The 26,479-nt window shown below is 37.5% G+C and overlaps 1 protein-coding gene across 1 annotated transcript in view; it reads right to left on the minus strand.

The window, feature by feature from the left end:
- Positions 1-22,519, minus strand: part of LOC117339611 (E3 ubiquitin-protein ligase MARCH5-like) — an 87,316-nt gene extending 64,797 nt beyond the window's left edge. Inside the window, exons 1-3 of the mRNA XM_033901298.1 lie at positions 22,104-22,519; positions 19,198-19,403; positions 17,943-18,073 (exon numbers count right to left, since the gene is read on the minus strand). Coding sequence (XP_033757189.1) covers positions 17,943-18,073; positions 19,198-19,403; positions 22,104-22,120 — 354 coding nt within the window. The 5' untranslated portion in view covers positions 22,121-22,519. The remainder of the gene's footprint in view (positions 1-17,942; positions 18,074-19,197; positions 19,404-22,103) is intronic.
- Positions 22,520-26,479: the final 3,960 nt, after the last annotated feature.

The raw sequence follows: 26,479 nt of genomic DNA on the forward strand, positions 1-26,479 counted from the left end.
AATTAGAAGGGCATGAGGTGTATACTTTTGGACTTACAAGCTTTCAAAAAACTTACCCCAAAAACTTTAAAGTTTTGGGGTGGGACGCCAACGCCGGGGTGACAGCATTAGCTCTCGGTTACTCGTAACCGGTGAGCTAAAAATGCTAATAAAGTTTAATTGAGAAAAGAATTGACTCTAAGAAGTTTTGACATGCTTTTTATTAGCAATACGGTATACATGTTTTACAAAGATGAATTGTTTTCCTCTTTAATTATCTAATTTAAATCTTGAATTATTTCTTTTCTTTTTTCATTTCTAGAATTCTACTCAATTCCTAATTGATCTGATATTGATGATTGAACATTTTTCTTTCGTGGACGGCTCCTGGTTTTATGTAGGATAAACATGATTGTTGGTGTAAGCCGTACAATCTATAGTAAAATTGCGCCTTAAATGAAGTAGTGAGAAATATTATTCAAGTTAGGAAATAACCTAGATCTATGAGTCATCATTAGCCAATCAAAATACAGGATTCCTGACAGTATCAAACAGCTCATGGAATGATAGGGAAGACTTCGCCTCGTCATAAAATCATAATTTTTTTCAGATAATTTTGATTCTTAAATGATTTTGAATAAATTTAAACCATCTGTTTTACTTACACGAAACCAGAAAAGCTTCTATATATGTTATTTAAATGAGCAATACTAATTACCGTGAAGAAAACCGGAAACGGCCTGAACCGTGAGTGTACCGTGATGCAAGATAAAAATACTGTTAACTGAACCATTCCCTTTATACCGTGGTATATCGTACCATGGATTACCGTTGCAGCACTAATATAATTAAACTTTAAACTTTGTGTTTCGGTTAAATATTTTAATAAAAGGCCTGAAAACGTTAGCAAAATTCAACTGTTTTTATCGTGTTGATTCCTTATATATATGGACTGTGGGTTGGAAATTTATTTTAAGTTCCCTGTTCCTGTGTGACAGGCGGATGCATAGTTGACATGACATAACTCGTAACAAACAAGTATCTATAGAGATATTGACTGTTCCCATCACTCGAAAATCTCCATGTGTGTTTGTTTAGTCAATCCCTATTGTTGTCACAGGCAGTTACATAATGTTTCCTAATCTCTGTGCTGGCTGCTGTTCCAATGCATTACATGGACAAGACTTGACAGTCTCATCTCACTGCCTACACATCCATTACCCGTCACATCTAGTTTCTGTCACATGCGTTTAATAACATTGTGTCCTGTTAAAATATTGTATTATTGTTATGTACCATTCTATTATAAACAAGAAAATGTCTACAATACATGAACACCATTGTACGTGATCCAACACAATTATGATTCCAATGCAGAAGGGGTGAACCCTTTAGTCAAAGGTGACCTTTGACCCTTTAACCTTGACCAATGACCACCAGAATATGATCAGGTGTAGAATTTGATGTTATATTTATAACCTCTTTTCACCTCGGCCTCCTACTTGAATTATAAACCAAATTTGTTGCTTGGTAATTCTCAAGAGATGTCATTGATTCAGAAAGGAATAAGATAGTACATGATGGACAGACTAATTATATATAATGGTCCCCCCACCCCACCCCACCCTCTCCCCACCCTCACCCCACCCTCACCCCACCACCAGCCAGAGGCCCGGGCATACCAGGGCTACCATGAATAAACATATAAATACATAGTGAAGGTGAAATAAGCTGTCGCATTGATGTTTACATGTTAAGTTTATATCAATTAAGTTTATTTTCAGGTACGCCTAGCTACCTGTCCGATTATAACCAGGACATGATCAATGTTTCACCTGTAATAATAATTCGGTTATTACTCTCTTTGAACAAACCTTTTAATTTAACGACCATGTAACACTGTATTAGAAGCTGTTACAATGTATTGTCACCATGGTAAATAATAGTTGCAATACACTGCTCAGCTCTTTAGCTGAGGGCAAGACTAGTAAGCCAAGAGTTTCAGGTTTGACCACAACCTGAGATATTAAAAAGATCATTTGTGGCAGGAAAGTGGGTTGCAAGGAACAGTATTCAGGAGACTTGTAAAGATTTGCGTATTCTAGATGTAACATACTTGATCATGTATTCAACAAGTGCAATCAATGATTGCGAAAGCTCACCGGCGGCAGCAATCACACTATGCATTCATTTTTTATGTATGTATAAACATGTCATTTTGAAATTGTACGTCACATAATATCACTCCTAGACCTCTAATGGCTGTATAAACCAAATAAGAAGGGTGTGGACTTACAAGCTTTTCAAAAGTAACCCCCAAAATCTTTAAAGTGAGTTTTTGTGTCAAAAAAAGTAAGTTCACTAAATGGTAAAATGCCAAAATGCCAATTTTTTTTCTGCATGATTTTGCCATAAAATCACTCCTGGATCTCTAATGAATGTATAAACCAAATTAGAAGGGTGATAGGTGCATACTTTCGGACTCACCCCCAAAACTTTAAAGTGAGTTTTGGTGCCAAAAAAGTTAAGTCCACAAAATGGTAAAATGTGAAAAAATCACAATTTTTTTCTGCATGATTTTTCCATAACATCACTAATAGACCTCTAATGAATGTATAAACCAAATTAGAAGGGCATGAGGTGTATACTTTTGGACTTACAAGCTTTCCAAAAACTTACTCCAAAAACTTTAAAGTGGGTTTTGGTGCCAAAAAAGTTAAGTCCACAAAATGGTAAAATGCGAAAAAATCATATTTTTTTTCTGCATGATTTTGCCATAACATCACTCCTAGACCTCTAATGAATGTATAAACCAATTTAGAAGGGCATGAGGTGTATACTTTTGGACTTACAAGCTTTCCAAAAACTTACTCCAAAAACTTTAAAGTTTTGGGGTGGGACGCCGACGCCGACGCCGACGCCGGGGTGACAGCATTAGCTCTCCGTTACTCGTAACCGGTGAGCTAAAAACAAAGTATATCAATTGGGGAATGGTTATACTTGTCCTTTGTGCCTTCTTCAACAGTCTTTTGGGTTTTCTACAGCACCATTAGAAATCAAATTTAAAGCAGCACTCAAGAAAATCCATCCATCTTATAAATGAGTTTTTCAAATATCCAACAGGACTATTCCCTGACATTCTGACAGAAGTATAACAGGATCATTAAAGTGAACTACGACATCAACAGCGACTTAATGTTTGACGGCTGATTTCATTGGGTTTTAATTAACTCTTGCAACAGGCTGAAGAAACCATAACTAATTCATACTGCAGTATATATTGCACAAAGCGGACACATTTCTCTTTCAGCAAGATTCCTCAAGGTCTGAAATCAATGAAAGCCACAATCATCAGCCCAACACATACCATTAGGTGGAGAGAAAAGGGAGGGGCGCATGCACCCTCCATTCTCCATTTATATAGAATCGCCTTCACTGTGCATGTTCTAGAAATAAAATTTTGTTAAAATTTCTTCATCAAAACAATGGAAGAATTTCAAATCTTAACGTCACCATTACCTTTAATGAGACATCACCTCCTAACAACATTCTCAATGTTCCAGATCAAAGTTAGGTAAAGTGTTTTCATCCATATGGAAGAAAAACTTTGACCTCTAAAGAGGCACTGTGGTCTAGTGGTCCAACACAGGGCTACATGACTTAAGGGTTGCTCATTTGATTCCAAGCAAAGACACTGTATCATATCCTTGATCAAGATACTTTACTCCACTGTGTGACTTGGCTGTAAATAAGTATGTGATAGGGCAGTGCAGTGCAAGAAATGTAACCTTTCAGCATGGAATGGCAGCTCCGGTTGTATATATGCTCCCCAGGGAGTCGACAAAGACATTGGTTGTTAGCTAAAGGAAGCTAATCTGTGAATGGCTTTGAGACAGCTATTTACTTGTAATAAAGCGGGTCAGTATATAAGAACTTCAATTTATAATTATTATATCACCGTGTAACCTTTCAGCATGGAATGGCAGCTCCGGTTGTATATATGCTCCCCAGGGAGTCGACAAAGACATTGGCTGTTAGCTAAAGGAAGCTAATCTGTGAATGGCTTTGAGACAGCTATATACTTGTAATAAAGCAGCAGAATATAAAAACTTTATAATAATAATTATTATATAACCAATTAAGCCCTCTGACTAATATATAACCCACCCCCAACCCTTGGTGGATCTTCTATTTATACAACACTGAATCTCCTTCATCCAGTAATGCTCCACGTCAAAATCCACTCTCTTGTTCAAGACTAGATACATTTTCAAGAGTTGTCAAATGAGATGAAAGGCTGCATGACATGTACACTGCCCCACAATAAGTTGATCACAACTAGGCTCTTTGATCATGTCAGATTTGAGAACAATTGTTATTTTATATTTAGCAACAGTAGTAACTATGGACCAGGTAAATTCAAGTTTAAATGTTTTGGCACGCTATAAGAATCAAATACTGTGCGTGTATACGTAAATGCCACAACAAAAACTAAGAAATACATTACAACTTATAGCCCTTGTTTCATCAGCATTCCTCATTTCAGGAAATTCCTTAAACTTAAAATTTTAACAGGAAAGCATTACAGAGCTTCAGGAAATCAATATTTCCCCTTCAATCTAATAATGAGAACAAGAGTTTGGTTTGGTTTGTATTATTTAATATCCTATCATAGGATCGTTTGGTTTGTTTGGTTTGTTTGGTTTGTGTTTGTTTAACGCCCTATTAACAGCCATGGTCATTTAAGGGCGTGCCAGGTTTTGGAGGTGGAGGAAAGCTGGAGTACCCGGAGAAAAACCACCGGTCTACAGTCAGTACCTGGCAACTGCCCCACGTAGGTTTCGAACTCGCAACCCAGAGGTGGAGGGCTAGTGATAAAGTGTCGGGACACCTTAACCACTCGGCCACCGCGGCCCCTATTATAGGATGGCCTCCCCTTTGTGCAAGATGTATCCATGTTCTGTATGTCTGTTGTTTTAGAAGATTGCTGTATGTTTGTCTCCTCATGATAGCATGAAACTGATGTCAACTTTATATTGCTACTTCACTGAAGCATACTGTCGAAGACACCAAGCAGGACCCGGTCACATTATATATACTATTAAAAGATACAAACCAGTCATTCCATTCCTAAAATGCTGAGCAAAACAGGAGTAGCAACTTCCATTTTTATAGACTCTGAAGGTATGACAATTCAAAAAGACAAGCTGTTTTATACAATATTACATTCATATCACTAAATTGTAAAAAATATATACAATTTTTTTCTGGATAGCTATAATATTGTTGTGCTAAAAATCCCTTAGTATAATTTCATCGTGCACCCACTCCACCCCCACTCCACCCCCACTCCACCCCCACTTTTGCCCCCTGTCCCATCATCCTCTTCCAGCACTGTCAACCTTCAGCAGTGTTATTGAACAGCATTGAATAAAAACACACTGACATTGTGATATTAACATGGATACATGAGCTATGGTACTAAAATCAAATTTAAAAGCTTATGTTAATTTGCCGCATCCAAGGGAAAAACTAGAAAAAGAACTATAAAAGGGACATAAAATAACACACATAAAATCTATCATTACACCAAATTCTGAAAGCATCTGAAAATAAAACCACTAACAGTCTTTATTTGTTGTAGTATCTGTTTAACTTCAAATTTACATGGCTGCAATAATGACAAAAACAATATCTGTCCGTGAAACACTTCATCTGAATTTAGCTGGAATCGCTCAGAAATATTCAGGCACACTTCAAAATGCATTCAACTAGCTATGTATCAGTCTTCTATATCATGTTGGCAAAGAAAAATTAGATAATGTAGCTTTGTTTAACAGTCTCAAAAATCTATATTATCTGGAACTATGACAAAACTGATACTTTTAACCAGTTACCAGTCCGCATTTTCCAAGATTCAGAAATTATTGATTTTCAATATACTTTTTCTCATATGATTCCAGCATTAGACATGAAGAATTCATCATTGGACATAAAGAATTCATGTAGTCGAATATAATACTATCAGTCAGGAAGACGCGATCCTAATGCATTTAATGTGGCTATAATCAGCACCCGAGTTAATCAAGTTACTGTTCCAACCATACACCACAAATACTTCTCAGGCATATGTAGAACACCCTCAGCATAGTTACTTCTTATAAACCAGGTAAAAATTGGAAATATTAGAAATATCAACAGAAAACATTTGTGGGGTTTTATATTTAGCATCTTCAAAATGTTATGAATCAATCGAGAGATAAGATTCCATCACAAAAATCCTGACCAAGGTGTGTTGTTTCTAAATCAGGGTGTTGTATATAGAATCAGTTGAGAGCAAAGATTCTATCATAGAAATCCGCACAAAGATGTGCTGTTTCTAAATAAGGATGTTGTAAATAGAATCAGTTGAGAGATAGGATTTCTAAACAGTAAACCTGACCAAGGTGTGCTGTTTCTAAATCAGGGTGTTGTATATAGAATCAGTCGAGAGCAAAGATTCCAACACAAAAATCCTGACCAAGCCATGGTATCATTGCCAAAATTAGTAGAGCTCTGCCGACAGCATCCATGCAGTTATTCTAAACAATGTTTATGTAATAATTCAATGATATCTGGATGTTTTTGCACATTTTTTGCATTCCAATCTAAGGTAAAACATTCTCAGACAACTCAGCAGGGGCCGCGGTGGCTGAGTGGTTAAGGTGTCCCGACACTTTATCACTAGCCCTCCACCTCTGGGTTGCGAGTTCGAAACCTACGTGGGGCAGTTGCCAGGTACTGACCGTAGGCCGGTGGTTTTTCTCCGGGTACTCCGGCTTTCCTCCATCTCCAAAACCTGGCATGTCCTTAAATGACCCTGGCTGTTAATAGGACGTTAAACAAAAACAAACAAACAAACAAACATGCAACTCAATCATACACATGCTATTACACAAGGTCATATCAACATGTTCTACTGCATTCCTTCATCAGCTACTGCAGCTGGCCATGTCAAAATACAACATAACTAAGAGATGTTTAAATCAACTGATTTCTGTGTTTTCCATGGAGGAAAAAGACATTCCACAATTGTAATCAAAGCAATAGAGTCAAGTAAAATTCAATAATGATAGCTGGGGTTGTAACCTGCCCTCTGCAGTGTAATTAATATTAGAAATCGGGGACAATATGAACTGGTAATAGTGCTGTTATGATTAGCCACCATGTAGAATAGTCGGCTCTGTTGATTACCCGTAGGAGCTGGTGAGCGGGGGTCATTTACACAGATGTACACACGCAAATCAATAAAGAATTAGTGTAATACATTTAACTAATGACATCACGTACAGACTCAGCTAACTAGTGGCAGTGTTGGTGGTAGTGTGTTTGAAGTTTTGGTGGTAGTGTTGGTGGTAGTTTTGGTAGTAGTTTAGGTGGTAGTGTTGGTGGTAATTTTGGTAGTAGTTTAGGTGGTAGTGTTGGTGGTAGTGTTGGTGGTAGTGTTGGTGGTAGTGTTGGTGGTAGTTTTGGTAGTAGTTTAGGTGGTAGTGTTGGTGGTAGTGTTGGTGGTAGTTTAGGTGGTAGTGTTGGTGTACGTTTTGGTGTAGTCTTGTGGTCGTGTTGGTGGTCCTTTTGGTCGTAGTTTAGGTGGTCGTGTTGGTGGGTCTTTCGGTGGTCGTTTCGGTGTCGTGTTGGTGGTCGTTTTGGTCGTCGTTTAGGTGGTAGTTTAGGTGGTAGTGTTGGTGGTAGTGTTGGTGGTAATTTTGGTAGTAGTTTAGGTGGTAGTGTTGGTGGTAGTGATGGTGGTAGTGATGGTGGTAGTGTTGGTGGTAGTGTTGGTGGTAGTGTTGGTGGTAGTGTTGGTGGTAGTTTAGGTGGTAGTGTTGTAGTAGTGTTGGTGGTAGTTTTGGTGGTAGTTTTGGTGGTAGTGTTGGTGGTAGTGTTGGTGGTAGTTTAGGTGGTAGTGTTGTAGTAGTTTAGGTGGTAGTGTTGGTGGTAGTGTTGGTGGTAGTGTTGGTAGTAGTGTTGGTGGTAGTTTTGGTAGTAGTTTAGGTGGTAGTGTTGGTGGTAGTGTTGGTGGTAGTTTAGGTGGTAGTGTTGTAGTAGTTTAGGTGGTAGTGTTGGTGGTAGTTTTGGTAGTAGTTTAAGTGGTAGTGTTGGTGGTAGTGTTGGTGGTAGTTTTAGTAGTAGTTTAGGTGATTGTTTTGGATGCAATTATGGTGGTGGTAGCAGTGCTGGTGGTATTCTTCGTGCCTGTGTTTGGGGTAGTTTTAGAACAAGTGTTGGTGGTGTTTTGGTAGTAGTATTGATGGTAGTTTTAGTAATATTGGTAGTAGTATTGATGGTAGTTTTAGTAATATTGGTAGTAGTGTTGATGGTAGTTTTAGTAATATTGGTGGTAGTGTAAATGGTATATTGGTGGTAGTGTGGTTGAAGTTTTGGTGGTAGTGTGGTTGAAGTTTTGGTGGTAGTGTGGTGAAGTTTTGGTAGTAGTTTTGGTAGTAGTTTTGGAGGTAGTTTAAGTACTTTTGGTGGTAGTATTGACAGTAGTGTTAATTCTGTGGTAGTGCTGGTGGCAGTGCTGGTGGCAGTGATGGTGGTAGTGTTGGTGGCAGTGTTGGTGGCAGTGTTGGTTGCAGTGATGGTGGCAGTGATGGTGGCAGTGATGGTGGTAGTGTTGGTGGTAGTTTTGGTGACAGTGATGGTGGTAGTTTGGTGGTTGTGTTGGAAGAAGTTTTGGTGTTATTGGCGGCAGTGTTGATGGTACTTTTGGTGGTAGTTTCGGTGGTGGTAGCAGTGCTGGTGGTATTTTTTGTGGCTGTGTTGAGGATAGTTTGAATGGTAGTTTTCATGGCAGTGTTCTTGGTAGAAGCTTTGATGAGTGTTGGTAGTAGTTTTGATGGTAGCTTTCGTGACAGTGTTGGCAGTAGTTTTGGTAGTAGTGTTGGTGATAGTGTTCAAGGTGGTAGTTTTTGCGACAGTGGTGGTGTAGTGTTGGTGATAGTGTTCAAGGTGGTAGTTTTTGTGACAGTGGTGGTGTAGTGTTGGTGATAGTGTTCAAGGTGGTAGTTTTTGTGACAGTGGTGGTGTAGTGTTGGTGATAGTGTTCAAGGTGGTAGTTTTTGTGACAGTGGTGGTGTAGTGTTGGTGATAGTGTTCAAGGTGGTAGTTTTGGTGACAGTCTTGGTAGTAGTTTTGATGGTAGTTTTTGTGACAGTGTTGGTGGCAGTTTTAGTAGTACATTAGTGTTGGTGATAGTTTTGATGGTAGTGTTGGTGATAGTGTTGGTGTAGTGTTGGTTGAGATGTTGATGGCAATATTGGTGGTAGCAGTGATAGATAATTGACCTAGTGTTCGCTGTGATGTAGTGAAACAAAAATGGTGACGGTGGCAGTGCTAACGATCGTAGCAGTAGTGGTGTTGTTGGTGACGGTGACAGTCGTGGTGTTGTTGTAAGTGATAGTGGCAGTGGCGGGGTGGTGTTGTTGATGGTGACATTGGTGGTGGTGGTGGTGTTGTTGTTGGCATCAGTTTCAGTGGCGGTGGTGTTGTTGTTAGCAGTAGTGACAGTGCAGTGGTGGTGTTGTTGGTGACGACAGTGGCGGTTGTGGTGTTGTTGGTGACGACAGTGGCGGTTGTGGTGTTGTTGGTGACGACAGTGGCGGTTGTGGTGTTGTTGGTGACAGTGACAGTTGTATGTTGGTGACAAGAGAGGGTGGTGGTGTGTTGTTGGTGACAACAGTGGCAGCAGTGGTGGTGTTGGTGGCGACAGTGACAGTGACATAGGCGGTGGTGGTGTTGTTGGCGACACAGCAGTAATGGTAGTGATGAAACAGCTATTTTGTGCATTGTATTGGATTTTCAGTTCACCTTTGAGATATCTATATGATAACTATCATTGAAGTCTTTTGATTTTGGTAAAGACATACACTATTTATCTTATTATAGATTTGGAAAATCTTAAAATCATCCTTTATAAATCAATGTTTTTTAAAAACTCAATGAGAAATTCAACTGATGAAGACGCTATCAACTTTGTCAGAACTGCCAAGCTTCTAATAAACAAATGTACATTTTGAAGAAATCTATTAAATCATAAACACAGAAAACAAAATGCTTCAAATCATATGACAGTAATACTGGGCTAGAGATGTTGACAGGATGAAAACAACAGTTAACAACCTAATTATTTTCCTTTCCCTTTAGGCTTAAATCACTGAATTTACATGAAAACAGTGAGTTCAAGTAATAAGAAATATTTTCTCTGACTTTTTTGGTCCTGTTTTTGATGTCACATTTTTTTTATCACATCTATAAGTCCTGTTTTTGATGTCACATTTTTTTTATCACATCTATAAAGCAGATTGATTATTTAACACAAAAGAGATTAAGTAATTACCAGCAGCGATCAATGTCAATGTTCGGAGTTGTGTTTGATGGCCATGCCTGATATCCTATGCCATTTGACATCTGATGGCTGTGATGATTTTGACTTGGTAGAAGATGATAATCAGAGAGCTGGTGAGAATACCTAACACCAAAGTCACTGACATTACATTGATGTCATTAGCTCTCATCCAACTGCAAAGTCACTGACATTACATTGATGTCATTAGCTCTCACCCAACACCAAAGTCACTGACATTACATTGATGTCATTAGCTCTCATCCAACACCAAAGTCACTGACATTACAATGATGTCATTAGCTCTCATCCAACTGCAAAGTCACTGACATTACATTGATGTCATTAGCTCTCACCCAACACCAAAGTCACTGACATTACATTGATGTCATTAGCTCTCACCCAACACCAAAGTCACTGACATTGCATTGATGTCATTAGCTCTCACCCAACTCCAAAGTCACTGACATTACATTGATGTCATTAGCTCTCACCCAACACCAAAGTCACTGACATTGCATTGATGTCATTAGCAGGGACATTATGTCTTCTCCAATCTAGGTGAACAGAACAAATCTTTCTAGAAGAGTTCCAAAGCTTCCTCCTATCTAGCAGCACGAGTCAACAAGCCCAACAGTATGGATTACAAGCTTTCAACACGTTTTCATTTTTAAATATCTGTGAAATGCTTTGTGAAAACATACCATTGTTCGAAGCTTAATGCTATGTACAAGTATGCCATCCATGTACAGATTACTCCTTGTTTCTCCTGTAGTGACAGTAAGAAGTTGTAACTCTTTATGAACATCCATACTACATTCTCTCCTCTTCATCCTCACTCTATATAACTACTGTAAAAGCACAGGTTTCAGTGGCAGTGTTATGTTAGCACTTTTCATACTGAAAGCCTTAATCTGCTAAATTATAATTGGGCTAATTGCAGTTTCTGTAAACTGTTAACTCTATTTCTTTTGTGGTTTGGAGCTTTTAAAATTATTTTATGGGTACAAACTTTAGTGGCTGGCCCATGCAAAATTAACATAACATTAATATATACATGCATACATACTTACAACCATGTAAACAAAAGTTTATACACAACAAACGTTTCATGTTACAGTCTTGTTTTTGCAGCAAGTCTTGTAGGCGTGTTAATTCATTATTGTGCTAATCAGTTAAAATTGGTTATACACTAAAATTTGAGTATGCTAAAATAGTATTCATGTTCCATTTACAGCTCTAATTAACATTAAATTAATGGGCCAAAAGTGTTGATACCAAAGAGGTGACTTTAATGAAACTCAAAATGAAAATGACAAAATCTTGATCGGAGTCGCGATAGCCATATGTGCATATCTAACCAAATTATATCATTTTCTTTAATATTCTTTTCTAATTCTTCTAAAAAATATATACATGTAATGTATGACTGATAGATTAAAACACAACTCCATCAAGCGATACTAGAAACTACTCTACATTGAAAATGTCTTTTGCAGACTGTGTGTAAACTTAGTCTGTACTGTTTTTGACGGTAACTATAATATCGAGACAACAGAAACAAACCGTGCCCTGATCATCATTCAGACAGCATCCATCACAATTTACACATAGCCATCAAGCGCAAAACCCAGACTAAGATATCTGTGGTCAGGGCACCTATAGCTCAAATAAGATAATGGCAGAAATGTCAGGCAAATTAAATAGAAAGAGAAAGTAGCTAATAGATAAGGGTCAGTCCTTTATGGTCCTTATACATAAGGTTATGTCTCTAACAAGATAATAGCAAACACCCTTGGTAAATTAAATACAAAGTGAAAGTAGAAACATGGCTGTCTTCAGTTTATGTGTCCCTTGGTAACTAAGGCTGTAACAAGCTAATTCTACTAACTAATTTGGAGAATACTGTATGAAGAAGTCATTAAATAACTCTCAAGTTCTGACAGAGTTTCCAGAGGGAAATGCTAAGAGATACTTTTCTGTCACCTTGTATCACATCACCAATCAGGTTTTATGTTCAAATTTGGCCTGACCATTAGGAGACTGGTCTCTGTAGCATGCATTGTCAGCCTGACAGACTCTACTTATACATCAGTGTAATCCGCCTCTACTTATACATCAGTGTAATCTCAGCCTCTACTTATACATCAGTGTAATCACAGACTCTACTTATACATCAGTGTAATCAGCCTCTACTTATACATCAGTGTAATCACAGACTCTACTTATACATCAGTGTAATCACAGACTCTACTTATACATCAGTGTAATCACAGACTCTACTTAAACATCAGTGTAATCACAGACTCTACTTATACATCAGTGTAATCAGCCTCTACTTATACATCAGTGTAATCACAGACTCTACTTATACATCAGTGTAATCACAGACTTTACTTATACATCAGTGTAATCACAGACTCTACTTATACATCAGTGTAATCACAGACTACTTATACATCAGTGTAATCACAGACTACTTATACATCAGTGTAATCACAGACTCTACTTATACATCAGTGTAATCACAGACTCTACTTATACATCAGTGTAATCACAGCCTCTACTTATACATCAGTGTAATCAGCCTCTACTTATAAATCAGTGTTATCATAGACTCTACTTATACATCAGTGTAATCACAGACTCTACTTATACATCAGTGTAATCACAGACTCTACTTATACATCAGTGTAATCATAGACTCTACTTATACATCAGTGTAATCACAGACTCTACTTATACATCAGTGTAATCTCAGCCTCTACTTATACATCAGTGTAATCACAGACTCTACTTATACATCAGTGTAATCACGGACTCTACTTATACATCAGTGTAATCACGGACTCTACTTATACATCAGTGTAACCACAGCCTCTACTTATACATCAGGGTAACCACAGACTCTACTTATACATCAGTGTAATCACAGACCCTACTTATACATCAGTGTAATCATAGACTCTACTTATACATCAGTGTAATCACAGACTCTACTTATACATCAGTGTAATCATAGACTCTACGTATACATCAGTGTAATCACAGACTCCACTTATACATCAGTGTAATCATAGACTCTACTTATACATCAGTGTAATCACAGACTCTACTTATACATCAGTGTAATCACGGACTCTACTTATACATCAGTGTAATCACAGACTCTACTTATACATCAGTGTAATCACAGACTCTACTTGTACATCAGTGTAATCACAGACTCTACTTATACATCAGTGTAATCATAGACTCTACTTATACATCAGTGTAATCACAGACTCTACTTGTACATCCGTGTAATCAGCCTCTACTTATACATCAGTGTAATCAGCCTGTACTTATACATCAGTGTAATCACAGACTGTACTTATACATCAGTGTAATCACAGATTCTACTTATACATCAGTGTAATCACAGACTCTACTTATACATCAGTGTAATCACAGACTCTACTTATACATCAGTGTAATCACAGACCCTATTTATACATCAGTGTAATCAGACTCTACTTATACTAAATCAGTGTAATTCTGATCTGTAGAACATTTGCCAGCATGAATGTACTTATACATCAGTGTAATTTTGATCTGTAGTACATTGTCGGCATCACAGACTGTATTTATACAGGAGTAAGAATGTCAAGAATTCTATTTAATGGGAAAATAATCAGTTATAGTCAGGACATCATTGGTGTATGTATGGACAGATCCCTATGTCCCCTCCGCCTCACCACAAGGGGATAATAATCAGTTATAGTCAGGAACTGTTGGTGTATGTAAGGACAGATCCCTATGTCCCCTCCACCTCACCACAAGGGGATAATAATCAGTTATAGTCAGGAACTGTTGGTGTATGTAAGGACAGATCCCTATGTCCCCTCCATCTCACCACAAGGGGATAATAATCAGTTATAGTCAGGAACTGTTGGTGTATGTAAGGACAGATCCCTATGTCCCCTCCACCTTACCACACGGGGATAATAATCAGTTATAGTCAGGACATCATTGGTGTATGTATGGACAGATCCCTATGTCCCCTCCACCTCACCACAAGGGGATAATAATCAGTTATAGTCAGGACATCATTGGTGTATGTATGGACAGATCCCTATGTCCCCTCCACCTCACCACAAGGGGATAATAATCAGTAATAGTCAGGACATCATTGGTGTATGTAAGGACAGATCCCTATGTCCCCTCCACCTCACCACAAGGGGATAATAATCAGTTATAGTCAGGAACTGTTGGTGTATGTATGGACAGATCCCTATGTCCCCTCCACCTCACTACAAGGGGATAATAATCAGTTATAGTCAGGAACTGTTGGTGTATGTATGGACAGATCCCTATGTCCCCTCCACCTCACCACAAGGGGATAATAATCAGTTATAGTCAGGAACTGTTGGTGTATGTATGGACAGATCCCTATGTCCCCTCCACCTCACCACAAGGGGATAATAATCAGTTATAGTCAGAAACTGTTGGTGTATGTATGGACAGATCCCTATGTCCCCTCCACAAGGGGATAATAATCAGTTATAGTCAGGAACTGTTGGTGTATGTATGGACAGATCCCTATGTCCCCTCCACCTCACTACAAGGGGATAATAATCAGTTATAGTCAGGAACTGTTGGTGTATGTATGGACAGATCCCTATGTCCCCTCCACCTCACTACAAGGGGATAATAATCAGTTATAGTCAGGAACTGTTGGTGTATGTATGGACAGATCCCTATGTCCCCACCACCTCACAACAAGGAGATAATAATCAGTTATAGTCAGGACATTGTTGGTGTATGTATGGACAGATCCCTATGTCCCCTCCACCTCACTACAAGGGGATAATAATCAGTTATAGACAGGACATCATTGGTGTATGTATGGACAGGTCCCTATGTCCCCACCACCTCACCACAAGGGGATAATAATCATTTATAGTCAGGAACTGTTGGTGTATGTATGGACAGATCCCTATGTCCCCTCCACCTCACTACAAGGGGATAATAATCAGTTATAGTCAGGACGTTGTTGGTGTATGTATGGACAGATCCCTATGTCCCCTCCACCTCACCACAAGGGGATAATAATCAGTTATAATCAGGACGCTGTTGGTGTATGTATGGACAGATCCCTATGTCCCCTCCACCTCACCACAAGGGGATAATAATCAGTTATAGTCAGGACATCATTGGTGTATGTATGGACAGATCCCTATGTCCCCTCCACCTCACCACAAGGGGATAATAATCAGTTATAGTCAGGAACTGTTGGTGTATGTATGGACAGATCCCTATGTCCCCTCCACCTCACCACAAGGGGATAATAATCAGTTATAGTCAGGAACTGTTGGTGTATGTATGGACAGATCCCTATGTCCCCTCCACCTCACCACAAGGGGATAATAATCAGTTATAGTCAGGAACTGTTGGTGTATGTATGGACAGATCCCTATGTCCCCTCCACAAGGGGATAATAATCAGTTATAGTCAGGAACTGTTGGTGTATGTATGGACAGATCCCTATGTCCCCTCCACCTCACTACAAGGGGATAATAATCAGTTATAGTCAGGAACTGTTGGTGTATGTATGGACAGATCCCTATGTCCCCACCACCTCACCACAAGGAGATAATAATCAGTTATAGTCAGGACATTGTTGGTGTATGTATGGACAGATCCCTATGTCCCCTCCACCTCACTACAAGGGGATAATAATCAGTTATAGACAGGACATCATTGGTGTATGTATGGACAGGTCCCTATGTCCCCACCACCTCACCACAAGGGGATAATAATCATTTATAGTCAGGAACTGTTGGTGTATGTATGGACAGATCCCTATGTCCCCTCCTCCTCACTACAAGGGGATAATAATCAGTTATAGTCAGGACGTTGTTGGTGTATGTATGGACAGATCCCTATGTCCCCTCCACCTCACCACAAGGGGATAATAATCAGTTATAGTCAGGAACTGTTGGTGTATGTATGGACAGATCCCTATGTCCCCTCCACCTCACCACAAGGGGATAATAATCAGTTATAGTCAGGACATCATTGGTGTATGTATGGACAGATCCCTATGTCCCCTCCACCTCACCACAAGGGGATAATAATCAGTTATAGTCAGGAACTGTTGGTGTATGTATGGACAGATCCCTATGTCCCCTCCACCTCACCACAAGGGGATAATAATCAGTTATAGTCAGGAACTGTTGGTGTATGTATGGACAGATCCCTATGTCCCCTCCACCTCACCACAAGGGGATAATAATCAGTTATAGTCAGGAACTGTTGGTGTATGTATGGACAGATCCCTATGTCCCCTCCACCTCACCACAAGGGGATAATAATCAGTTATAGTCAGGACGCTGTTGGTGTATGTATGGACAGATCCCTATGTCCCCTTCACCTCACCACAAGGGGATAATAATCAGTTATAGTCAGGACATCATTGGTGTATGTATGGACAGATCCCTATGTCCCCTCCACCTCACCACAAGGGGATAATAATCAGTTATAGTCAGGAACTGTTGGTGTATGTATGGACAGATCCCTATGTCCCCTCCACCTCACCACAAGGGGATAATAATCAGTTATAGTCAGGACATCATTGGTGTATGTATGGACAGATCCCTATGTCCCCTCCACCTCACTACAAGGAGATAATAATCAGTTATAGTGAGGACATCATTGGTGTATGTATGGACAGATCCCTATGTCCCCTCCACCTCACCACAAGGGGATAATAATCAGTTATAGTCAGGAACTGTTGGTGTATGTATGGACAGATCCCTATGTCCCCTCCACCTCACCACAAGGGGATAATAATCAGTTATAGTCAGGACGTTGTTGGTGTATGTATGGATGGACAGATCCTGATGTCCACTCCACAAGGGGATAATATGATCAATTACATTATTATATAGTCAATGTCAAAATTCATATTCAATTATGAATGAAAACTGATCATGATCAGAAAGATGAGTTCAGTATCTTATTTTGCATCTTTATTCATTAAATTATACGTGTTGGTCAGAAAATTTCAGCCTCCTGAAAAAAACAGGGGAAAAAAACATATGCAAAAATTGAAATTAATCCAGTCAATATTTCCAGATGAGTAGAGATGAAAATCTAAGACATCAATGACAAACCGGTCAGAATATCCACTCGGCTGTAGCCAGCCTTCCATAGCCTATAATTACTTTTAACACAACCAAACCAGTATAATAGGTACCATATCTATCCTATAGAAACCCAACATGAAACACAATAGACATAGGGGTGGCTTATGGACAGGCATAGGCTTATTTCCAGATAAGTATGGTATGTACAGAACCTTACCTAACCTATGGGTGGAGTTATCACAAGGCAAGTGCTTATATATTAATTACTGGCCAATAATTGTGGTATGTACAGAACCTTACCTCACCTATGGGTAGGCTTATTATCAGACATGGAGTTATTGCTGAATAATGATGGTATGTACAGAACCTTACCTCACCTATATGGATGGGCTTATTACCAGGCATGGGGTTATTGCTGAATAATTATGGTATGTACAGAACCTTACCTGCATCACAGTCACAGCACCGTATGTCACTGCTGTCCAGTAAACAGACCCAATAAATATACCACCAGCAACAAATGGGCACATTTTGTAGATTACTTTGTCAGCAACATCCATAATATAAACCATTGGGCCTGGAAAAGTAATACATACATTTAACTCTTACCTTCCAAAGTGTGAGAGTATACCATGTTTATCCTCAAATAATTAAAGTTCCCTTTCCTAGCGTAATATTTTAGTAGTAAAGTTGCAGGAGGGCCTATTTAAGCCATTTTTAGCTTACAATTTAAAAATTGACGATTTTGTGGAAATGATTAGGGCTTATTTGTGGACAGGGGCTTATTTGCAGATAAATACCATGATAGATAGGTAGAGGTTTCATTTGTCTTATATAAATGTACAAGAGGCCCAATGAGCCTGTATCGCTCATCTGGTTCTACAGCTACTTTGAAGTTGATCTAGGTCATTTATGCAGATACTATGCTGATCACCACTTTATTCAAATATCAGATCAGAGTAGGCTAAGATTATTCATGTGAATACATTTTCTAGTCCTTCATTCAAGCATACTATTGGCCTTGTATCAGGTCTCTAGTCTATCGAGAAACCATAGTTAAAAGATTTAAGCCTATTAGACCCCAGTGACTTTGAATGTAGGTCAAGATTATTCATTTGAACAAACTTGGTAGCCCTTCATCTCAGCATGCTACAAACCCAATATCAAGTCCCTGGGCCTCTTGGTTATTGCCTTCAGGCAGGTGCATTATAGAACAATAATTATTGAACTTCATTTTACACCAATTTTGAAAGTTTGAATAAAATCCTTCCTGTTTGCCTGCAGGGAAGCACACAGGGCATACAAAACCTAAAGTTACATACTTTACACTATTACCACCCTCCAAAATGTTGAGCTTCTCTTTTTATCTTCTAAATTTACTGTGGCTTAATCATTAATTGCATCCTGGAGAAAATTCTTTCATATTCCAACTCTTCCAACTCAAGCTGTCATTTTTAGGACATCATTAATTACATATATTCTTTCCTGTGGTTGCCATTTTGTGCATCTTTGTGTAACAACTTTAATATATTTAATTTAATACAGATACATATTTTAGCAAACATCCCTTACCCAATTTCGGGAATATGATGACATATATTCTGGGTTACACTGCAGACAAGCCACCTTGGCAGTGCTTGTTAACAACTTTAATATATTCAATATGTATATAAAAATACATAATTAGCAAACATTCCTTACCCAATTTCGGGAATATGATAACGTATTCTGTGTTACACTGTGGACAAGCCACCTTGGCAGTGCTGTTGCCTTTCTGTTTTTCGTCTATCCATCGCTGTAAACAATTCTGATGGACCCACTTGGTTGTTCCTCGACAGCGACAAGGCTGTACCCAGGTTGCATCCCTATCATCCTCCTCTGTAGCAAAGCACACCCAACAGGACTTCCTGTAATCATTATAAAAGTAGGACTTTAAACAATCTGTTTCAATAACAATAAATTGAATAGTAAATACTAACAACTAAAATGTATGAACTGATTAAAACCATTGAAATTATACATAAATATCTTAAAAGTGTTTCAATATCATGCATATAGGTATGTAAGTGGTGAAGTGATATTTATCATGTTTATATATCGACGTATATGTGTTTTTACATGGATGGATAAGAGTTATATATATAATTATTATATACTGTATGTGTGGTAAATTGTGTTTTCGACATAAATGGATAGACTGATTTGTACTGTATGTAGGTTGAATTAGTGAAGATATTCAATATTAAGATACAACATTTTTGATGGAAACTATAATTTTCACTGTTGAGAATGACTTGAATGATTGAGACATATGTTGGACACATGATGTGCGCGTGGAGTGAGGTTTGTAAGTGGGAAATAAAATATTTAAATTTGTTTTTGTGGTTTGAATGTGTGAAAATTGATGTATTTATGAGTATGAAAGGTAATTTATACTGTACATGTATTCATATGGCTTTATGTACAAGTAGTATAGAAAGATTATGTTTGTGAATTCTGAGAACTCATGTACATGTAGTGTACCCAGCGATGAATGTACTGGACATACATATACAGATATAGGACTAGATATGTAGGTATATGTGAGTACATTTTGTATATGTATAAATGTCATATCATTACCTATACATTGTTTTGATGTGAAAATTAATAAAAAGAAAATCATATCAAAAACTGTTGAAATTTGACCATGACCTCTTACCCACCAGTTAAGATCTTCATTACACAGTGTATAATGATATGTATTTTAATCTAGTATCCAAATTAATATCAACCCTTAAGTCCTAAAGTGGCCAAGTAAATATCAGCATTTAATCATTTAATTTCATTAACTTAAAATCACAACATTGCAATATAGGTAACTTTTACCCATTTTTTTTATCATAGATATATAAAAAAAAATAACAAAAACCTTGCACATTGGTATTAATACAACAAAAGCTGAAGTGTGACCATTGTTCCAAATAGGTAGTATATTGGGTTGCCACCTTGCATTTGCTGTGCCCTGCCTGATATTCTAAAACTTCATCAACGTGAATTTTTTGCTCTTTTTCTTTTAACTTTAATTTGTGATTGTAGAATAAATGACTTTTGTCTTTAATTATCTAATGTAAACACTCATTTCTTGTAAAAAAAAGTCTTCCTATAGATAATAATGTGATAATATATACATTATGACTGTAGTAAATTCATATATTTATACGAAACAGGATCTGACTGCAGCTTGTTGTCAGAAGTAATGATACTATGTACCAACTAAATTTTTACAGTGACCATTTTCAAAATGAGCTTGAAAGCATGTTTGTAAGAAAAGGTGAGCTTCAAGTTAGTAGAACAAGAGACCCATGGGTCTTAACGGTCATCTGGCCATTACTAGTGTAGTATACATACTCATTTCCAGTATACTGTGTAGTAGTACCGAGAACAATTGAGATTCCATTTAGGAATTTATATTTGGACAATTTTGAAAAACAACAGAACTTCATCAGAACCATCTCAGGATCATTGTTGGTAAGTTTCAACTAAATTCAACCAGTGGAATTGGAGATTTTTAAGAATGTCTTTTTCAAAATGGCAGCCATACAAGCCATCTTGGGTTTCAGACTGATTCAAAATATAAGATCACTTGGTCAGAACCATCTCAGGATCAATTGAGGCAAGTTTAATCTGAATCCCACTAGCGGAACTTGATAAGAAGTTTGAAATGTGTTTTTTAAGATGACACCTTGGCCGCCATCTTGGATTTCTGACCGATTTCTGACCTGAAAAATAACAACAATTGGTTGTTCTGGACCATCTCAGAATTATTTGAATTTACCAATGAGTGTGCTCTATTTTTACACACCAAAAAATGCAAACTGTTCAAACAAAAGTTATTTATAATGATATAAGCAAAGAGGACTAGTTTTAATAAACTGTACCAAAATCCAAAATTTCAATGTTTTTTATACGGTGTAACTTTTGTAAAATACAATGTTGTCTAGCAAAATTGAGATAATCTCCACTTTCAGGGGGAGTTCACGGTTCGTAGCCTGATCATAGTTGCTGATTAGTTGGTCCAATTCAGAAAATAAATTACTGGTATCAAATTGATAAACTCTTCAGCATTGAATGGTCATACTCTCTAAATGTGTGTGAACGCACCATTAAAATCAAATCCTTTCATTTTGCATTGGCCTTCTCTTTCAAGATGATCAATGTCAATTATAATGCTCACTGTGTATACGTAGTACAGTATATTACAAAAGTGGTGATTATTAAAAATTTTCTATTTCTTTTTAAGTTAGAGCTAGTTAACAATAGGATAAAAAATGAGGTAAACTCATTTCATTGTGTTATTATATTTCTGACATGATCTTGTTTCTCTATTTAGCTTTAAACTCTCATGATGCGGTGCAATGGGTAGGTCATGAAAATAACTGAGCTCTGTTTCAAAGTGAAAGTACAAATTCCAGACCTCTGTATTTTTCACATGATTATCATCTTTTATCAGCAAATCATATGAAGTGGTCAATGCTCTAAGCATGTGATTCAATTCATTATCATAGATAAACTGTCGCGTCGGTCATATCTGTGCGACAACGCAATACAATTATTTTGTAATTTACCTATCGTCATCCACCATTATTCCGCTGGTAACCTCGACCAAGTAGAAAGAACTGATCGAGTCCAATGTCAAAAATAGTTAGGTTGACCGAATCCCTTGAAAATAATTATTTCATGGTACAGACATATATTGACTTGGTACGTGCATCTGTACATATATCTTTCAGCTATTTATCGAATCATCCGGATAAAAAAATGTTCATTTTGGTAAATGTCAAAATCGTGTCATTTGACAGGAGCAAGACCTTCTCCAATATCGTTACTCCTCAGCTACGTCTGACGCTAACACTGTCTCCAGGACTCGAAGAGATGTATCTGCTTAATGTATCAATGCCGAAACTTAGTCCTTTTGATAAATAGGTTGGTACCGACATGACATAATCACATTTTCTTCAAAGTAGTCTTTCCGTACGAAAACCGGAAGTTTGCCTCGTTGTGAGTAAGGGGTGTGCATTATTTGATTTCTGCTTCGACAGGGAGAAGTTAGTTTTCATCTTTTATTAAATTTAGCCAACAAATCCTGTATAAATCATTAGTTAATAATTTTGGTGAAACTTGTAAATAATATAACATATCTGTGAATCAATAGGGTGAATCTATACAGAATATATACATGTATATAGATAATGTATATGTTTAATAATTTGTCCCCAATCTTTTTGCTTCGTGACACAAAACTTTGTTTGCACTTATTTTTCACCTGGAATTATAATGGTAATGGACTAAATCAAAGACAATGACTTTAACAACAAACTTTTACCTCAAAAACATATAAAATGACTGTTTTCTTTTTTGTTCTTCCTTTTTTTGTTTTGTTATCTGTTATAAATGTTCATGGTTCCTTTAGGCAGAGATATATAGGTCTCTGCTTTAGGTATGCAGTGGTATATATTGGTTTATTTAATATGGTACTGGTTAAAAATCACACTATTCAATACAAATAGGCTGAATTAGTGATAAATATATATTATGTACTCGCGGGTTTTGGTTTTGTTTGGCTTGAACCAGAGACGTACGTGTATATCAGATATATATATATACACTTCGTTAAGATCTCTGCTTGAACTTAGTACTGATTTTTTCCACCATTGGTATAAGACAATCGTCAAGAGCCAGATGTTATGCAACCTTCGTTTTTAATGAATTTGGTTACGGGAGATATATCTTGATATTTGTAAAAAAAAACGAAGGTTTTTTTAGTTTAAACATATTTTATTGGCATATAATAATGACAAAGGGATTAGTCAGCAAGTTTTTCCAACTTATAAACGACTTCTCCCATAATAATAACAAAATAATAAACAATAACATAGTCACATGATGGCATATACAAATATTCCGAAATTCGATAAAGAAACGAAAATATAATGAGAGAGAGAGAGAGAGAGAGAGAGAGAGAGAGAGAGAGAGAGAGAGAGAGAGAGAGAGAGAGAGAGAGAAGGAGGAGGAGATAGGTACATATAAAGTTAAATGACTGCATCGGGAAAGATCACGACATATAAATGTTTGGAATGAATTCAAATATACTTAATCGATAAGAAGAAAAAACATTTATATATTATATGGATAAATGGAGCGTTTTGGATTAAGTTTTTTTATTATAGGAAAATAGTATGAAAAGAAGGGGGGGGGGGGGGGGGGGGGGGGGGGGGGTAGGAAGTGATGATTAGTCGAATCTTCCCGACCTACTCAAGAAGTTTTGCACAACTTTGGCGATTTTTATATTGTCAGTTGAGGAGATATTCGTGTCACCATTGCAAAGTATATTTACATTAACAGGACCGTACCAGGCTAAATCAGCAATAAGAGTTCCTCTTAAGTTGTTATACAGGGGACAGTTAAAGAAAAAATGATAGGAATCTTCACAGGGATGTCCACATTGACAAGCAGGTGAATCAACGAGATTGGCTCTAAAAAGATCATAGCTTAGTGCACTTGCTCGATTTCTTATTCTGTTGTGTAGAATATTTAGTTTTCGAGGTTGAATAGATCGAGCCCTATTCCTCCAGAAATGTGTTATTGTAATGTTTGTGCTCAAATTGAACATTAACATTATTTTGTTATGAATATCAGTTATGTTAAGATCGATCATTCTTTTATTATGAATATTAAATATGTTAGAACGAATGTGTTTAAAATGGATCTTAAATATCATCAGAGAACAGAACTATTATCCAAGAATATACCGATACCACGATATAAACCGATCTCTGCAATTATTGACAAACTATATCGTGTATCCAATGTCATATTCGCCTTCCATATGATATTTCCTGCTAAAGTCGGATAAAGATATACTGACAATGTCAATTTATTGTCTGATCACTTTCACTGATAACTGAGAAGGTACGAATATTATTGTTGATGTAACACATGCTTGTAACACTGTTCCTTGTATTATAACACTGTTCCTTATATTATAACACTGTTCCCTCTGTTATAACACCGTTCCTTCTGTTATAACGCTGTTCCTTCTGTTATAACGCTGTTCCTTCCATTATAACGCTGTTCCTTCTGTTATAACGCTGTTCCTTCCATTATAACACTGTTCCTTCTGTTATAACGCTGTTCCTTCCATTATAACACTGTTCCTTCTGTTATAACGCTGTTCCTTCTGTTATAACACTGTTCCCTCTGTTATAACGCTGTTCCTTCTGTTATAACGCTGTTCCTTCTGTTATAACACTGTTCCCTCTGTTATAACGCTGTTCCTTCTGTTATAACGCTGTTCCTTCTGTTATAACACTGTTCCCTCTGTTATAACGCTGTTCCTTCTGTTATAACGCTGTTCCTTCCATTATAACACTGTTCCCTCTGCTATAACACCGTTCCCTCTGTTATAACGCGGTTCCTTCTGTTATAACGCTGTTCCTTCCATTATAACGCTGTTCCCTCTGTTATAACACCATTCTCTCTGTTATAACACTGTTCCTTCTGTTATAACACCGTTCCCTCTGTTATAACACTGTTCCTTCCATTATAACGCTGTTCCTTCTGTTATAACACTGTTCCCTCTGTTATAACGCGTTCCTTCTGTTATAACGCTGTTCCTTCCATTATAACACTGTTCCCTCTGTTATAACACTGTTCCTTCTGTTATAACACCATTCCCTCTGTTATAACACCATTCCTTCTGTTATAACACAGTGTTATAACACTGTTCCTTCTGTTATAACACCATTCCCTCTGTTATAACACCATTCCTTCTGTTATAACACAGTGTTATAACACTGTTCCTTCTGTTATAACACCGTTCCTTCTGTTATAACACCATTCCTTCTGTTATAACGCTGTTCCTTATATTATAACGCTGTTCCTTCTGTTATAACGCTGCTCCTTCCATTATAACACGGTTCCTTCTGTTATAACGCTGTTCCTTCCATTATAACGCTGTTCCCTCTGTTATAACACTGTTCCCTCTGTTGTAACGCTGTTCCTTCTGTTATAACGCTGTTCCTTCCATTATTATAACACTGTTCCCTCTGTTATAACACCATTCCCTCTGTTATAACACTGTTCCTTCTGTTATAACACCGTTCCCTCTGTTATAACACTGTTTCTTCCATTATAACGCTGTTCCTTCTGTTATAACACTGTTCCCTCTGTTATAACGCTGTTCCGTCTGTTATAACGCTGTTCCTTCCATTATAACACTGTTCCCTCAGTATAACACCGTTCCCTCTGTTATAACGCGGTTCCTTCTGTTATAACGCTGTTCCTTCCATTATAACGCTGTTCCCTCTGTTATAACACCATTCCCTCTGTTATAACACCATTCCCTCTGTTATAACACTGTTCCTTCTGTTATAACACAGTTCCCTCTGTTATAACACCATTCCCTCTGTTATAACATTATTCCTTCTGTTATAACACTGTTCCCTCTGTTGTAACACTGTTCCTTCTGTTATAACACCATTCCCTCTGTTATAACATTATTCCTTCTGTTATAACACCATTCCCTCTGTTATAACACTGTTCCTTCTGTTATAACACAGTTCCCTCTGTTATAACACCATTCCCTCTGTTATAACATTATTCCTTCTGTTATAACGCTGTTCCCTCTGTTGTAACACTGTTCCTTCTGTTATAACACCATTCCCTCTGTTATAACACCATTCCCTCTTTTATAACACCATTCCCTCTGTTATAACACTGTTCCTTCTGTTATAACACCATTCCCTCTATTAAAACGCTGTTCCCTCTGTTATAACGCTGTTTTGTTATAATTCTGTTTAAGCTTCACCATAATGGGCCCGAAGGCGATTTTAATGCTCGTTGCAACAATATTAGTATTATGATATATAGATCCATACATTAACTTATAGAAATCTTTAATCAGTAAGATACCCCAATGTCTGTACGGCAGCTCGACTTACAC

The sequence above is a fragment of the Pecten maximus genome, chromosome 12 (assembly GCF_902652985.1).
Source record: "Pecten maximus chromosome 12, xPecMax1.1, whole genome shotgun sequence".
In the NCBI taxonomy this organism is placed as follows: Eukaryota; Metazoa; Mollusca; class Bivalvia; order Pectinida; family Pectinidae; genus Pecten; species Pecten maximus.